The following is an 18,556-nucleotide window of genomic DNA, read 5'->3' on the forward strand; positions in this document are numbered from 1 at the left end:
AATGATGAACTACATGACAACTGAATGTTATATGGTAAATGTGACATTGTTTTGACCTGAGGACATAAATCGTCTTTTTGAGGTTTTCATCTCCCTTTGACCTTGAACTCTAACTTTGACTCCTCTCTCTCTCTCTCTCTCTCTCTCTCTCTCTCTCCAGAGTCGATCTACCGCCGCGGCGCCAGAAGATGGAGGAAGCTCTACCGTGTCAACGGACACCTCTTCCAGGCCAAGCGCTTTAACAGGGTGAGACACACACTCACACAAACGCATCCCAAAATACCTTAAAGCCAACACCCACTCACAGCACAGTTGGCCAGTTTCAATTTCTGGTTGAAAATTTCGAAATAACTCCAGCTGGTGCTGGCCCTAAGGCATCTGGCCTGCTTCACAAAATACCCTATTGTGGCTCTGGCCACATTAGGGTAAACACTTAAAAACCCATCCAAACGTCCATCCATCTTCCATACAGTTCAGAGCTCAAGACCCTGAGCAGTAGCACTGGTGCTCTACACGATTTGGTGGATCATTCAGTGGAAAATGGACATATACAGTATCTTTGGCCTTAAATATGATAGTGGGTTGTTCCTGTAAATCTGCTGCTAGGTACTAGTATGAAGCAGAATAAAGAATTCAGGCTCCGCTCTTATGGTACATTACAGTGACTACGCTAATGCTCCATGTCAGTCGTGTTTGTGAGTTCAGTTCAGTGACCGTTAACCTGCTGTGCTGAAAGAATATGAATAATTAATTGTGGCCCAGTTATGCTTGCGCTTCGACCTACAGCCTGGTTTGCTACAGCCTGCTTATACAGCCTGGTTTGCTACATCCTGGTTATACAGCCTGGTTTGCTGCAGCCTGGTTATACAGCTTGGTTTGCTACAGCCTGCTTATACAGCCTGGTTTGCTACAGCCTGGATTGCTACAGCCTGGTTTTACAGCCTGAATTGCTACAGCCTGGTTTTACTGCCTGGTTTGCTACAGCCTGTTCCAGTCAGTGTTGTTGTTTTTTCTTTCGATCTCACGTTAGCAAACACATACAAGCATAGGTCTATTTGTAATTTGGTACGTGCTTAGATCTAGACCAATATTTTAGTAATCACTTCCGGTCCCACCTTGTGACAAATAACATCATCCCGTCGTATCTCATGGACAAATAATCATTTAAAATAAAAATATGACCATATTACACTGGCAGACTATATCCCTTTGTCTCCCCTAGCTGAGTCGACCTACCTAGGCAGCGTATGTATATTGCTAGCGCTGGATAGGGCACTAGCGTATGTATAATGGCTAGTGGTTGACATACTTTACTGATGGACGTAATGCTAGCGTATGTCTCTTGCTAACGGTGGACGCACCACTGGTGTATGGCTAATACCAACGCTGGCCGTGATGCTAGAATCTGTCTCATGCTAGCCATAGACGTACTGCCTGCCACCCCGCTCTGACTGGAAGAGTGGAAACTGCTACAGAGACTAATGGGGTTACTTTCAGTCTTTAAGTAGCTCTTCCCGCTGGAGAGGGAGTGCACCGGCCCCTGGTTGTGCACTCCAGTGCTCTTAAGAAGCACAGGCTCGCGGGAGGAGTGGCCTTGCCCGACAAAGGGTGGTTCTTTTTTTGTATTGTGTTGTTAACCGTTCTCTGACAAATTTATTTGTAGAACATACGTTTTTGTGTCTGGTTTATGATGATTGATTATATTCATTATAGCCTGTTTGAGGCTAGGCTTATGGACTATCACTTTCCCTTGATTATATGGATGAATTTTGTCTACAGACATAATTTTGGAATTGTGAAAAACTTTTACACACCGTTACACCTTCATCTTTTATACCTATTATAGATAGAAGCAGTCAGTGTTGAAATGTATTAGCTTACATGCAATCTAGCATCACAACATTGCACATGCATAGGCCTACACACTTGTCACTCAAGTATAGTACAATATGAAGTACTCATTTAGTTGGACTTTGCCTTTTCGCTGAAGGACAGGACGCAGGATATCATAGTGATGAGGCTGTTCACCTCCCAGGCAAAAAGTACTTGTTTCAATCCCCAATGTCTGCAGCCAATGTCTCCATCTATATGAGCAAGATACCTATACCACTACTTGTTCCTTAATGTCCTGCATCTGAATTCACCAACCTATAAATCGGTCTGGACAAAAGCTTCTGCTGAATAACAAATGGTATTAATATAGTACTGCAGGTTTTCTTTCCAATGCTTCTCGTAGTAAATCTGTCCCTCAGGTGTGTGCGTGTGTGTGTGTGTGGGTCTGCATGTGTATGTATCCACCATTTCCCCGGGCAGCTAGTGTCTGAGCAGAGTGCTTCAGTGTATATCTGCTGACTTTGCTCGCCGTTTCCATTATACGCCCATGCGTCATCGATTAGCTCCGAGACGTAGCGTCGATAGGCAGGGGTAGGCTAACGCAACGTGCAGCCCGAGCTCGGCTGGCATCATGCCATCCCCCTGGACATATTGAATAACTCGGCTCAGACATGAGGACCTACTGAACGAGGTAACAGCTGACTGGTTCTAGAAACGAGTAAACATCAGCTTTGATTCACCTAGCGTTGACGATGCACATTTTTCAGCCAACGGTTGTTGTTTTTTTATATAGATTATGTAACGACTTTTTTTGTCAAGTCACTGGTGCTATAGGTGCATTGCTTATTCTGTCAAGGGAAAGTGTAAAAGTGAAGACCTTCTGTGTGTATGGGTGCTTTCTATCTGTGGTGCTGGAGTGTTTGGACTCTTGAAGTACTGTGATTTCATCATCAGCATATAAATGAGCCAGAAGAGAAGTAGGTCCGGCTTGCCTTCTTTCTTTCTTTTTTTCTTTCTTTCTTTCTTTCTTTCTTTCTTTCTTTCTTTCTTTCTTTCTTTCTTTCTTTCTTTCTTTCTTTCTTTCTTTCTTTCCTCTTTTCTTTACCTCTCAACCCCATTCCATACATCTCCCCTTCTTCTCTCAATCTCTCTCCCTTTGCTCTTTTGATGCCCTCCATTCCCTCCCTCCCTCACTCTCAGTCAATCCCCCTCCCTCCCTTCCCCATAACCCCATCCACACCCTACCTCCCTCGCCCACCCTCTCTTAATCTATCCCCCTTCCTCCCCACATCACTCCACCCCCCCCTCTCCCCCCCTCCCTCCCTCCCTCCCTCCCTCCCTCCATTCCGTAGCTCTTCCGGGCTCAGAGTCACTGTAGCAGCAGCAGAAGAAAGATGCTTTTGTACAGGACCACGACTCCCCCCCCCCACCCCCACCTCCACCTACCCCCATCCCTCTCTTGTGAGGTCCGCTCACATCCCTGGACCCCTGCTGGCCTCATGTGGGCGATTCTTCAGCGGGGGTATGGAAAACCATTCTACCTTTAACCCTTATAGCCGCACTCGGCAGAATACAATTTGTACTCTGAAAAATGTATTCTAAGCAATTTATCAGTCAAATATATGTATCTTTAAAAAAAACTATTAAGAGTTATATTTATACTTAATTCCTAGTCTTCCAAAGTTTATTCTTGCTTCTCTATTGACACGGTGCAAGAGTACAATAAATGTCTTCATGAAGCAGGTAGGGGTTGGGACATCCTGCTCAAGGATGACCTACAGGCAGGCCGTGGACCCAACCGCATACACCGGTAAACTAATACATATCATTACCCAGACACTACCATGAGCCAGCCCAGCCCATTGAACTGTTTCCTGGATGGAGAACAGCTCAATGTTGTTGAATTTTACTAAAGCCATTAAGTGATACTGTGAAAGGGCCAGTAATATAAAAGCTAGTAACAGAAATACTAGTTCCAGCAAGCCAACTAACCAATATCCAAACCCTTACTGAGCACCTCAATACCTTAACTGCTCCCATCCAGGGTAACACATCTAGCAATAGCCCTTTCCAAAATTGAATTCCAAAAATGAGCCACATGACATCACCTAGCGCGAAGATATCAACTGACCAGAAACCCTCAATCACAACCTTTGTTTCATGCTTTTAAAACTTCAAACCTTGCTTCACAGAGCCTTGCATTGAAGCAACCAAGGGTGAGAGAGTTCAGAGGAAAGCCAGCCACTAGCTGGTACAAACTGCCCCCTGAGCCTGTGAGAATCACAGGCTGTGTTTGTGTCTGACTTCGGTCTGGCACGGCACTCAAAGGCACCCTTTAGAAAATAAATAAAATATAAAATACTGAGTGACGGAGGTGTTTAATCCGCACGCCCCCTGGTGTGATGTCCTGAGTGTAGTGTCCACTGAAGGTGAGGAGGTTTTTATCTCTCGTCGTATAAGCATCAGCTGCTCTGAGAGAGAGACCAAGATGATGGTGAACCTTTAAGGAGGACAATAAGGGCTTGAAGTAAAAGGGCAGCGAGACAAAGACACTCCTGGTTTAAGTACCCAGACCCAAGAACAAGATAGTGCCACTGATAGCAGTGGATGTTGCCCTGGACAATGGTGTTCTGTTCGTATCATTATTTTGTATAACATCAATTGGAATATCTTGTTAGTGGGTGTGTGTGTGTGTGTGTTTGGTCTGTCTTGGTTAACTTGATAATGGATTGTATCTTATCTAAACAAGTTTAATAGCAGATAACTATCAGTCAGCTAACCAGGCGCTAACAGTCAGCTAACATAGTGCTAACAGTCAGCTACAGTGAGCTAACAGTCAGCTAACAGAGAGTAGGTGGGAGAGCTAATCGTCAGCTAACATAGCGCTAACAGAGATGCCACAGAGAGCTAACAGTAAGCTAAAGGAGAGCTAGCAGAGAGCTAACAGTCAGCTAACAGAGAGTCAACAGAGAGCTAACAGTCAGCTAACAATGAGCTATCCGAGAGCTAACATTCAGCTAGCATAGCGCTAACAGAGAGCTATCAGAGAGCTAGTAGTCAGCTAACAGAGCGTCCACAGAGAGCTAACAGTCAGCTAACAGAGACCTTGAACAGCATGTGTCATGACGCCATGTATTCTTGTAATAAGAGTAAACAACTTATATCTCAACCACTGACTCTCCACCAGCCAGGCGATGTGTTGTGCAGACAAAATACTTTCACTTATTCCTGATTTCTTCTGTCGCTGCCTTCCTTCCTTCCTTTTGATTGGAGGAGGGGGGGGGGGAAACTTAAGAGTGCTTTGATCTCTCCTATAGAGCATCGCCATGGCAACAGAGTTTCGGACGGCGGCCCTTTGTTCACCCGTGCTTCGAGAGGGAAGGCACGGCGGGGGACGGGGGACGGGGGACGGGGGGGTCGTTGGTTACGTTTGAGGACAGTTAGTCGGAAACTCTGACTTATGCAACGCAGAGTCAAGTTCACCCCCCCCCCCCCCCCCCCCCCCCCCCCCCCCCCCCCCCATGGGAATGAGGGGAAGGGAACCCCCCCCCCACCGTCTCTCTCCCCAGGACAAAGGAAAAGGAGGCGTTCCCGAGAAGGAACTATAGCTCCTCGTAGCCAAACTATGAAGGAGGTCAAGGTTTTTTCAAAGGGCAGGAGAAAGGCTGAAGTATAATACACTGCGGCCGTGGAGTACCCCGCTCACTCAAACTGGGACAACAGCAAACAGAAATAGTAACCGCGCACTTGACGGTTTTTTTGGGGTCTTTGCTGCCCTCTAGAGGCTTAACTGTGTTTTGGGGGGAACTAAAGCAAATTAATTGGTGCTATTTTTTTATTGATAATTCTGCTTCATGTTCTGTTTATTTGTGAACCAAAGATTATACATTATTGATGGAAGGATTTAGCGTAATATTTTAATTTATTCCACGGTCAGCTGATCCTGTTGTTTTCTTTGTGATTACATTGTGAAGTCACTTCTGTTTTTCTTCCATAGATGATGACAAAGAGTCACCAAGACGTTTAGATAACAGCACATTACCTAATTTTAGCGGGGTGATTCCCAAGGCTGAGTCGAATCCAACGCTGTTCAATGTCATCCCTTTCCAGAACAAAAGCATCAGGCCTTCCAGGTCATTACGTTCAGCAAAGATGCAAAGCCCAAAAAACCCAAATGTATGTATTAATTGGATCGGTCTATTAGCCAATTAGTCACATCAAAGCAATTTATTACTTTTTCCTCAGTATATCAAAGCTATCGACTTCTTTCCTATATACTTATCTCTTTATTATACTTAGTGTATACCGTGATGACTTTAGATGCATTCAGCAGGTAGGGGTCTTCTTGCTCAAGGGTTAGTTAGAACATGAACCTTGCCACTTATGTATGTTACCCCCTAACCTCTACTCCTTCCTGCCCCCCTATCTAGCTGTTATTACATGGATTTGTTGAACACTCAAGTCTGATTGGTCATCTACAGCATTCGTTTCAGTGGTCTGTTCTTTATGAGTAGCAGACCTTTTCACGTCTGGACGATGCTATTTCCAACCGTAGATTCAAACTAGTGCTGCACGATTTGGTGAAAAAGTCATATAGCGATTATTGTGGACAATATTGCTATTGCGATTGGATTAATCGTGCAGCACTAATTCAAACCAACAATTTTTCTTGCTTGACTACTCACAGTGACTCATCAATAACAACGCTGCTGCAATATTGTCTGCCAAGAGCAGGTGTCTGCTGTTTGATACTGACATTGAACCTCCCTGTCGTTCTCTGTGCTGTGTCCCTCCCCTCCAGAAGGCGTACTGTGGCCACTGCAGTGAAAGGATATGGGGGCTTGGGAGGCAGGGATACAAGTGTATCAACTGCAAACTGCTGGTCCATAAGCGCTGTCACAAACTCATCCCTCAGACCTGCCAAAAGCTTATGGTGAGTGGCCGTGACTACAGCACCAGCTCTGGTGAAGCAGGTGTCTGGGTAAAAATTCAGTTTTAGACAGTCTCAAAATGGTTAACTATGGATTTCACTGGTTGGTTGCATTTATTTTTTTTATGGGAAATTTGGAAAACATTACCCTTCCATCGCTATGACGATGACATAACATACAAGAGACCAGACCCAGTCAGTTTAGATTAGGTCGACCCTCCTTCTTTGGTCCGTTGATTGGCCAACCCTGAGCAAGCTGGCCTATCCTGGAGGCCTTACTGATAAATACAGTTGACAATACAGTGATCAACCCCTCTCACGGCTATCTAGACACCTTTGGGATGTCTTCCAGAGGAACCTTTCCAAGTTTTAATCACTCTCTACTCAAACCAAGACACTGTTGGCCGAGTCGAACCCCCGCACACAATGAAGATCACACACACACACACACACACACACACACACACACACACACACACACACACACACACACACACACACACACACACAGAATGACACTCAGACACACACACTCACACAGGCACACACTAAAGGACACTCATTCAAACACAGAAAAAAAAAAACACACACACACACACACACACACAGAGGAAGACACTCATTCAAACACAGACACACAGACATACACACACACAGAAAGACACTCATTCACAGAACGACACAAACGGACACACACACACACACACACACACATACACACACACACACACACACACACACACACACACACACACACACACACAGAAAGACACTCATTCCCACACGGACACATGCGCGATTCAGCTGTATTCCCCCGGTGACTTCATTTACACATGTGAGCTAAAGAGAGAGAGAGGAGCCTCTTCTCTCTCCCCCAGGCCCCGTGGCCTAGAGGATGACTTGCTACTATGCTCTCTGTCGTCTCACCGGAGCCCTGCTGGGGTCCCTGTTCCCTCGGGGGCCCCTCTCCCCCCTCCAGGATCCAGTCATGCCATCCCAGGAGCCCCCCACAGACCAGCAGATCCAGGAGGTGGACCCCGCACCCGATGACTCTGACGACAACAAGGGTGAGGGCTGGGGGCTGGGCGAAGGCTGGGTTTTATGTATTTATGAACTAATGCGTTGTCTTTGCTTTGGCAAAGACAACGTTTAGTTTAGTTTAGTTTGGTTTGGTTTGGTTCAGCCTACTATAGTTTAGTTTGGTTCGGTTTTCTTCAATTTAGTTGCATTTGGTTTGGTTTGGTTTGGTCTATTTTTGATTACTTTGGTTTGGTTTTATTTTGTTTTAGTTTTAGTGATCTTTAAGAAAGTTGACTCATTTTGGTAATATAAAACAATATGGAGTTACTGAAGAAAGTTAGAGCTGTTTTGTCTTAGAAGCAATAGTACAAAATAGAGACATAGAGATTATGACAGTTAACTGAACTGATGCCTTGTCTTGTAGTGCAATGGATTTATCCTCCAGCTATTATTCATTTATAAACACCCTTTATTCTATTCCATCTTGAAATATAAAATGAACACCAAGTTACACCCCTGCCTCCCCCAAATAAAAACGCTGAATTGAATGTCAAGCGATTTCCTGTGGTGTAGGTCGGTGCCAGTACCCTAAACGGAGAATATGCATTAGACTCCCCTCTGCTGGCCAAAATGAGAATTAAATAAAACAGTCTTAAAGCTACAAAGAAATGTGACTGTTCAACGTATCTGGTTAGGGGTTCATTTGGCTGTAGATCGACCTGCACCGATTTTTGTTTTGTGTTCTTGAAATGCCGATTGACTTGAAGGACATGAAATTTAAGCACATTTTGTTTTTTATTCATGCTTTGTGTTAACAGTATCGCTTATACCGCACAATCGCACAGTGGATAAAACAGAGAATGCAGACACAGAGGTAAGGAATATTCTGGTTTATCATGTTTGTAATTTGGGAACTACGTTTTATTTTGTTTTTTAAATGGGTTGGATTAGAAATCCAGTAACATTTGAAGAGAAATAATGCTATTCATCTTATTCATAAAAACATCTAACAAGAATTGTACTGATACAAATCCTTTCCCATGACCCGGTTGTGTAGGCCTTCCACAGTGTGTGAAAACACACTTAAATCGCAACAGAAGCCAAGATATGATTCCTTCGTTTTATCTTTCTATGGCCGAATCGGGTTGATTCGTTCTTTACAATCGAGATTGAATACCCCCCCTTTCCCCATTCCCTCCCCAGGACATGAAGGCGGTGGTGGAGGGGATGGGGGGCATCACCCTCAGCCACCAGCAGGAGCAGGCGCTGGGCCTGGCCCACTTCGACCTGGTGCGGGTGATCGGGCGGGGCAGCTACGCCAAGGTGCTCCTGGTGCGCCTGAAGAAGAGCGACCAGGTGTACGCCATGAAGGTGGTGAAGAAGGAGCTGGTGCACGACGACGAGGTGAGACATCCCACGAGAGCCCACACGAGACCGCACACGAGACCGCGCTCACGGCTACACACAAGACCACGAGCACAGGAAGTGGGAAGGGGAAATCATTTTGGTACCGGTTTGGATTAATTTCTGTAGTGTTCAAATCTGGTGTATGGTGCACTAAATCCCGCGATGCACCAAGGACTTTTTCAGCCCAATGTAATTATTTGAAGTGAGTTTTTATTTTTCCAACATATTCATCCAATAGAGTCTGGTGACTTCTAGCACGAAATAAATAAAGAAAGAAAGAATGAAAGAATGACGACACAAAGTAAGAAGCAGTGAGAAGGTTAGCCAAGGAGTGACATGACTTGAGGAGAAAAGGAGCAGCATGAGCTCATTTCGAGGTAGAGAAAAGAAGCTTCGGAAGGAAGGAAGGAAGGAATGATGGAGGAGAGGAGGACTCAGGAAGGGGAGGGGAGAGAGGAGAAGAGATCAGTTTTTTACACAAAACACTTCAACTGAAATTAATTGAGTCATCTTTACAAGTGGAACGCGGGAACCCCTCCATGTGGAGCTCATTAATGGATTCACCCACCAATCGGAATATTAATAGGATGCCATGATCTCTTCAATGCAATGAATCATAAAGCTTGTGTTCCTGCTATCAAACACGTTTGGTTTTTTCAGCTGAATAAGAAAAGCCATTTCAATCTCTGTCACGTTCACAACGCAAGCTAGGCGGGAGCATCTCTCTCTCGTACTTTGCTGTAGTTTCCTGTTTATTAAGGTTCAGGGTTGGTGTTGCTAGGGCCGAGGTATGTGTGTTGGTCACCACTAGACCAAACATCATTATTATCATTTTCTATCGTCCTGAAGTTTAGTGTAAGTGTGTGGACTGGCAGAGGAAAGGAAAATCACATGATTAGCGATGCCAATTCAAAAAGTAATTATAATGTCCTTCAACGAATTGGATGAAGACAAATGTGTATTTCAGCCATTCAGCAAATATGTATTTCAGCTACTTGTTTAGTGAAGGCTTTTCTATCTAACAAAAAACCTTGAACACGGTTTAACAACTACTTTCACAACCAGAGCACATCAATAAATCTGATTAGGGGCAAGGTTGTGAGTAAGGGGATTTCATCCGAGAGTTTTTCCTTTCATCCTGTTTCTATCCACTAGATGGGGCTACAGTTCAACTGATAAACCATTAAGAAATACACCGCTGTAAATCTAAACCGACTGAAATTTCAGAAATGATTATATATCAGCCTTCAATCCCCTACTCTATACTAACATGGGATTGGTCCAAGCATATAAGGCATAGAATAAACATACAACCATAGTATTTCAAAATGTTATTACTCAAATAGATTATTACTCAAAAACACATTTCAGGTCTGCAATAAAATAATCGAGTGTGGGGTTAAAAACCTCTAGAGCATAGGTTCTCAACCAGTGGCTATGAGCCATTGGCCGCCAGGCCGCAGAGTTTAGAAATCATGCCAAAAATAAATGATAAATTCCACAAAAACTGCCCATATCTTTTTTTACTGGCAGAAAATTGTAATATGTTCTGTAACAATTTTTACATTAATTTCTTCGGTAACTTATTACATTTAATTGCCCAATCAGCAACTGGGTGTCATCACACAAATATAGTGGCGCAAATGAAGTATGAATGTGCGTAGGGCATCGCCCTTGGACACCCAATACAGTAGTTTGTGTTAACTTTGTGTTTACTTAACGTGAAGCACTTCCCAACATCCTTATTGACCTCATATGGACTAGAGATCCGGGAACATCATTAGCACTCTTTGTTGTGGTTCATAGATGTGTGCTACAAAACTGAAAAAAACAATTACAAAGATAAAAGATAGACATAGACAAATAAATTAACTAGTTTAACTTACTTGTTTTCTTGTTTCATTCTTTAGTGAGATTAACACAGCACAATAAGTATACGTTTGATGCTGTTATAACGTTTGAAAACCGTGTGACTGTTATTGTCGATTTGTCCAACTGTTTTAATCCACCTTTAATTCTTAATAATGGCCCTTCATTTGCTGTGTATTGAAAAAAATAAACTGCCTGCGAAAATATTTCACATTTGCATACAGGGCCACAATAACGACAGGTTATGGAGGACGGCTGTAGAGCTAAAACTTTAGTTAAAGCAACGTTGTCATTGGACATTGGATTAATTAATTCATGGTATTATTTGTGCATATAAGGTGAATTATTTATTGACTTTGTAGGCTGAAGCCTTGCATCAAACGTACCCAGTGGGAGGCTCCATAGAAACCGGCGAAAACATTCTTCTTCAGTCAAAAGAATGCGGCAATTATCCAAGTTACTACATAGGAAAGAATTAGAAAGTGTCCAAACACTGACCGTTGTACCCATCAAGTAGACCACAGGAGGTCTGAATTTACACAAAAATAATAATCCCGAGACGTAGCAAGGAGGGAAGCTAAGATACATAATATTCATAATTAGCATTAAACATTTACAGACCGTCAAAATACTGAGTGTCTCAAATCGGGGGGGGATCTTACTGCCTGAGGCTAAACCCTGCCTCGTAGCTTTGGTGGCAACAGTGTTTACGAGATTAAAAGCACAAACTAACCCTTTTTAACACAAGCCAAAGCTCCCCCTACAACAGTGTTTCAGAGGAGCACTGCACTCAGCTAGTGAGAGAGGGCTTCCTTATTTGTGTCATTATCCTCAAGAGTCACTGCAGTCCCCCAAAAAGATATGCAGCTAGTTTCATGAGCTCAAGGTACCTTTAATAATACCACAAGTCATTGCTAGCACCAGGAGCTGTGTAGCTTGTTTCAGGAGCTTTCAAGCGTTCTCCAGAAGCTATTCCTAGTACCAGAAGCCGTTGATAGCCGCAGTAGCTCTGTAGCTAGCTTCAGTAGTGGACTGCGAAATTGGCTAGCACATTTGTTTTTACCATCAAGGAACCAAGTTTCTGGACATGATATATAGTATATATATATATATATATATATATATATATATATATATATATATACAAATGCCTGTCAATACATATTTTAAAGTTGTGCAGACTTGGCGCCTGGCTCTGAACAGACCCTGCCATCGTGCGTGGCAGGGTCCGTCTCCTTGTGTGTTTGTCTACCCGTGTCTCAAGGGCCGCTGTAGTGCTGTATTGATCAGACATATCGATTGTTTAGGTCGTTTCTCAGTGTGTCTGTCTGGGTCCCCCTCTCTCTCTCTCTCTCTTCTCTCTCTCTCTCTCTCTCTCTCTCTCTCTCTCTCTCTCTCTCTCTCTCTCTCTCTCTCTCTCTCTCTCTCTTTCTCATCCACCAGGATATTGACTGGGTGCAGACAGAGAAGCACGTGTTTGAGCAGGCGTCTACCAACCCCTTCCTAGTCGGCCTCCACTCCTGCTTCCAGACCGAGAGCCGGTAAGTGGCGGACAGAAAATGCAGCGGACCAAACAGAGAGCCCTGGTGCCTGCCATTCAACAGCAGTACTCAGAACTAGATCCATTGATCCAGCAAAACCAGAAGCACAACGGTTAATGGAGACATTCTTTGAAACAACTGTCTGTCAATGTTATCAAACCAATGCATTGAGACGGATTCTCAAAGTATGTGCCTTTTGCTGTTGTGTAGTGTGTACCCATACAATTCTGTAGATAGCTTTGTCTCTGCCCCCCCCCTCCCCCTCCAACACAGACTAGTGATAAGCCATGGCAAATATCTGCCATAACATAAAATATGCCACCCGACCCCCGACAACAACCCTCTCTAAAATGTGTAATTCCTGATACTGTCAGTGTGTTGCATTGCTTTTCAAGAAGCACATGCAGTGGATGTTTGCTACTAGTTTATTGAAAGCGCATCCTTCTGCCATACCGAATATAGTATTTACTATTAAAGTGCTCTTATGTAATAATGTGATGTTTTGTTGAGGGTTAGGGTAAGAGTAGGGTTGTTGGGTAGGCCTTCTGCAGCACTTTGAGCCCCCCATCTCACAAAAGTGGATAATTAAATAGAGCGCATGCATGAGATATGCTGAGCATAACACTATGCAGCATTCAGGCCGAGGTCAGTAAAGATTCACCTAGTCGTTTGTTAAAACATAAATAATAATAAAAATATAAAGAAAAACAATAAATGTTGTAATGTTTTAGCACAAATAATGCTATTTATTTATAAAATTACTTCATTACGAATTCTGTCGTCTTTCAAATGTATGGCCATGTGCCGCTTTTCCAGTTGACGGACTGCTCAACCACTCGTCCAGATGCGTTAATGAGCAGGTTGGGGCTAGGCAGCCTACTCAGGGATTGGAGTTCCCACACAAAGAAGTCGAGGATTGACTCATTGTGAATTGTTTTGTATTATATTGTGTGTTTGTGTTTTTTGTAGGTTGTTTCTCGTCATCGAGTACGTGAACGGAGGAGATCTGATGTTTCACATGCAGCGGCAACGGAAACTTCCAGAGGAACACGCTCGGTAAAATCATTCAAACATCGACGAGAGCTCCGAAAAGTCACTTGAAGCGCTCTTTAATTACTCCCTGAAATGACTGCCTAAAATTGTAGATCTAAGAAAGTGACATTTACGGTAGTATTACAAATTTAAGTATGCAAATCGCTTGAGTAAAAGTGATGTTACATACAACTATTAAATTTACTTTGAATTCAAATTTACTTGAGTATCAAAACTTAGTAAGAAAAAGTTAAAAAGTTCACAGGTGGACATTAGCCGTAGATATGATCACAGGTACTTGTCTCTGTAGTCATCCACTATAGATATATTGTATTCACCACTGGTGGAGGAGGAGGATGAGTTGGTAGTGCGGCCTGCGCTTTAGCTAATGTAGTATAATGCAGTTGGGATTTTCCAGCAAACTCTTATTTGTGCGGATGTGCCTCAGCGGTTTCACCACGCATACAAAACATGCTTAAAAGTACAGAAGTCTGTGTGGATATCCCATTAGCATGATAAGACAATTATTTCACGATCAGTCACCGTCAGTCCATGTCAATTGGAGAAAATAATAAATGATGAAAGTGAAAGCAAAAGAAAAACGGCAAACTGAAGTAAAGCACAGATACTCCAAATAACTACTTAGGCACTGTAAAAAAGCATTTATACTGCTTTACTGGACACCACTATTGTTACGTTTTCTCAATCCTTATCTAACCCTCACGCCCTCACATCTAAGAACGATGGCCTTCGAGAAAAGCGCAGCAGACACAGAGACACCAGAACATTTCTCTCTGGATGTCCCGCTGTCCAGACCTCAGATGTGGTTGTCCTAGCAACCGTCTGCCCCAACTCTACCACCCCCCCATTCACCCCTCCAACCTCCTCCGCCACTTGTTCACATCCTATCCGTTCCTCTGCTGAACAATGAAGTAGAAAATGAAAACGTGGGATCTCTCTGTGTGGAGGAGGCCGACCGGTGCTTGGTTGGATTTGGGAGGTTAAGTTGACATGGCCGCTGTGTGCTTCAACCGGAGCTGCCATGACTAAAAACAGCGTAGGCTAATCAAAAAGGAACAACAACAGGAGAAGAGGAAGAGTGAGTGTGTGTGTGTGTTTTCTGTGTGGGCCATTGACTCACTGGGCGTGCGCCATAATGGCTCGGGATGAAATACATTTTGGTGCTGTTCCCCTCCTTGCCGTTTCTCCTCCTACGTAGGTAGGAGACAGAATCCCACGCGCGGGATTCTGTCTCCCTCCCGCGCGTGGAGGAGGTGTCCTTCAGCTTAGTCTGGAGTCGTGTCTCTATTGTCTGCAGATGTTCTGCCTGGCTGACAGATGACTAGGGGGGGGGGGGGGGGGGGTGTCTGTACAGCGTTTACATTTCACCACCGAAGGCGCTCTCTCTCGCTGCGCCCTTGAACCCGGGGTGTTCAAGCAACACGTCCCTTCCCAGCGCCTCGTTCACCCGTGCCACCGCACTCAACACACCGCCGTCACGAACCACCGCCATGGAGGAAAAAAACGAAAAGGAATAAAACAGATAACGAGCTTCCATAATTCATCGGGGCCTGTCTACTTCGCGTGGCACGCACGCCGTGCGCAGCGCTGGTGGATGAATGCCGGATCAAAGGCAGCGAAATCAAGCCTGGCACCGGTGGGGCCCCCGACACGTCGGGGCCCCTGCGATCCGACGGGCGCGGGGCGCATGCAAAGCAGCGCCATCATCACCCGGAGCCGTCCTACATATTCATGAGCGCTGTCGTAAAAAGCAGTGCCTGGGAAGCACTCGGCTCTATGTACTCCCCAGGTCTCCACTGGGGACGGCGGTCAGCAGGCATTAGGGGAGCTGTACCAGTAACCGGGGGCTGGCTGGAGCCGGCACGGACGCACGCCAGCTGGGGAACCAATGATGGAGCGGAGCCAACATGGCTCCCGTCTCTGGGACATGGAGGGAAACGGGGTGGATTGGCCGTGGGAGATCTATGCTGCTGACCACATCACAGACGCCGCCACGCACAATTCGATACTACACTGCTATAGAATAGACTGGGTAGACTGGGACAGTAAAGTACAGAATAGAACTGACAGAATGGAATAGAGTCGAACAGACAGTGTGGTATTGAATGCAGTACAATATAAAATAAATAGGATGGAATAGGACAGATTAGGATAAATGGAATGGGATAAAAACAAAATAGAATAGAGTAGAATAGAACAGATTGAGATATTCAAATTTCTAGTTTGGTTGGTTTAGCTGTATATAGCTTAAAGAAATAGACAATATGAGTACCTCTCTCTCTGTAGTGATTCAGAGAGTGTTTGAGCATCTCGCAGTTTGAGGCTCTAAACAAGGCCAAATATACTGTCACTACGTTATAAATACAGCCTTGCAACCATGCTTGTATTTATTCATGAAACTGTTTCTGCAATTGTATGTGTTCAGGGCCGTATGTCTTTATGGTGGTTTAATAGACAATTTTCTATGAGATCAACGATAACGATTTTCTTTTTAATCTTTGAACCTGGAGTCTAGTAAGAACACAAAAGGACCACATTTGATATTTGCGCCCTTTGTCCCTTTAGATTAGTTTGTTAGTTGATCAGGGATCTCTTCTATCATTTCAGATTCTACGCTGCAGAGATCTGCATCGCGCTGAACTTCCTGCATGAGAAAGCGATCATCTACCGCGATCTGAAGCTGGACAATGTGCTGCTGGACCACGAAGGACACATCAAGCTCACCGACTACGGCATGTGCAAGGTACGCCTGGCCAGGACGGAGCACAGTGCTGAAAGGAACCTTGGAAAAATTAATTATTATTTGTCTTTTCTCTCCAAAGACCCAAATACATTTTGAAAAAATACAAAAAGTCCAGGGTTGATTGATTGGGGGATGGATGTTGTTCTTTTGAGAATGGACCTTTTTAAATATTTTCTGAGTACAGAAGGTTTAGGTCGTCCAAACGGACTGAAAGTAGAAGAACAGATTTGAATACCTGTATTGAAATTGAAATTACGAATTGCTTGTTCTTGTGTGTTCTCCTTCTCCTCCCTCTCCTCCTTCTTCTCCTCTCTCTCCTCCTTCTCCTCCCTCACCTCCCTCCCCTCCTTCTCCTCCGATGGCTGGGACCCCAAGGAGGGCATCAGACCGGGGGACACCACCAGTACTTTCTGCGGGACACCAAACTACATCGCTCCAGAGATCCTGCGTGGGGAGGACTACGGTGAGGGGTGGAGTCCGACACTGCACAGCGTCCGAACGCGCAACAGTGCAACAACACAACACACGTTAGACCTTTAGATCATGTGTCCAAAAAGTAAAGTAAACTCACACCATAATGGGCTTCTGTGTGTTTGCGTTGTTGTACCTACACTATTCATATTATTAAAGTATTAAAGTGGAAGTACATTAATATCTGAAATAGTGCAAACAACAAACTGTGTGTGTGTGTGTTTTCCTGTGTGTGTGTGTGCAGGCTTCAGCGTTGACTGGTGGGCACTGGGAGTGCTGATGTTTGAGATGATGGCGGGCAGGTCGCCCTTCGACATCATCACAGACAACCCTGACATGAACACAGAGGAGTACCTCTTCCAAGGTGAGACGGGCGAGGGAGAGAGAGAGAGAGAGAGAGAGAGAAAGATCGAGAGATCTTAACTGAGTACCACCTTTTTTATCCTATTGTATTACAGTGTTCACAATTTTTCAGGTGGGGGAGAAAGAGAGGAAGAGAGAGGGAGAGCGATGAAAGATAGATAAATACAAGAGTAAATACTTCTGGTCTATGCTTAAGTCAGTCGTTTCAATTCATTGAATGTATTAATTCATTATTGATGCATTAAGCCTGTTAATTAGTTCCCTTCCCTCGTCTCGGAGACGTCTGGACTTGTGTTTTGTCAACCATACCGTCCGCACATGAACACGTAGTCGGCACATACAGCATGTACATCATATATAATACATGCATACATACAATCACCCATGAATATGAAAAGATAATGATGTTTACGTACATAATGTATTTCATTGTTGATTGCGAGACTACATTGTGAGATCGTAGTGCTAACCCTGGCTGGAACAAGGTTTACATTCAGCCATATGCTCCCCTTATATTTACTGTATATATAATATCTATATTTATATAGCTCGCCCCTTTAGCCTGCCATCCCTCTCCCATCTACACATACACACTTATACATTAACACACAAACATATTCCCATACACACACATTCCACCATACTACTAGCCTCCCGCTAGGCATTGCGTCTGGTGCATGTTTGCCGCATGCCTGCCATGGCACCATAGCATCTGCTACCTCTCTCTCTCTCTCTCTCTCTCTCCCCCCCCCCTCTCTCTCTCTCTCTCTCTCTCTCTCTCTCTCCCCCCCCCCCCCCCCCCCCCCACCCCCCCCCCCCCAAAACCACCCCCCCCCCCCCCCCCCCACCAAACCCCCCCCCCCCCCCCCCTTCTCCCCACACCCCTCACCCCCCCCCCCCCAACCCCCCCTCCCCCCCCCTCTCCCCCCCCCCCCCCCCCCCCCCCCCCTCCCCCTCCCCCACCCTCCCCCACCCTCCTCCACCCCCCCCCCACCCCCCCCCCCCCCCCCCCCCCCCCCCCCCCCCCCCCCCCCCCCCCCCCCCCCCCCCCCCCCCCCCCCCTCCCCCCCCCTCCCCCCCCCCCCCCCCCCCCCCCCCCCCCCCCCCCCCCCCCCCCCCCCCCCACCCCCCCGCCCCCCCCCCCCCCCCCCCCCCCCCCCCCCCCCCCCCCCCCCCCTCCCCCCCCCCCCCCCCCCTCCCCCCCCCCCTCTCTTCTCTCCCTCTCTCCCTCCCTCCCTCCCTCCTCCCATCTCTCTCTCTCTCTCTCTCTCTCTCTCTCTCTCTCTCCCTCTCTCTCTACCCCCCCTCTCATCTCTCCCCCCCCCT

General features: G+C 45.5%; 1 protein-coding gene across 9 annotated transcripts in view; it reads left to right on the plus strand.

Annotated features, from left to right (window-relative positions):
• The window catches only part of prkcz (protein kinase C, zeta), a 76,503-nt gene that overhangs the window by 42,099 nt on the left and 15,848 nt on the right, over positions 1 to 18,556 (plus strand). For 6 of the 9 annotated variants that reach the window (XM_030356747.1, XM_030356761.1, XM_030356812.1 and 3 more), the window contains 10 exons: positions 161 to 246; positions 6,635 to 6,766; positions 7,743 to 7,830; positions 8,602 to 8,657; positions 8,987 to 9,187; positions 12,503 to 12,600; positions 13,570 to 13,656; positions 16,261 to 16,396; positions 16,772 to 16,859; positions 17,112 to 17,231. In XM_030356747.1, the coding sequence (XP_030212607.1) occupies positions 161 to 246; positions 6,635 to 6,766; positions 7,743 to 7,830; positions 8,602 to 8,657; positions 8,987 to 9,187; positions 12,503 to 12,600; positions 13,570 to 13,656; positions 16,261 to 16,396; positions 16,772 to 16,859; positions 17,112 to 17,231 (1,092 nt within the window). The remainder of the gene's footprint in view (positions 1 to 160; positions 247 to 6,634; positions 6,767 to 7,742; positions 7,831 to 8,601; positions 8,658 to 8,986; positions 9,188 to 12,502; positions 12,601 to 13,569; positions 13,657 to 16,260; positions 16,397 to 16,771; positions 16,860 to 17,111; positions 17,232 to 18,556) is intronic. The other 3 variants (XM_030356753.1, XM_030356794.1, XM_030356777.1) reach the window with 1 other exon arrangement.

The sequence above is a fragment of the Gadus morhua genome, chromosome 1 (assembly GCF_902167405.1).
Source record: "Gadus morhua chromosome 1, gadMor3.0, whole genome shotgun sequence".
In the NCBI taxonomy this organism is placed as follows: Eukaryota; Metazoa; Chordata; class Actinopteri; order Gadiformes; family Gadidae; genus Gadus; species Gadus morhua.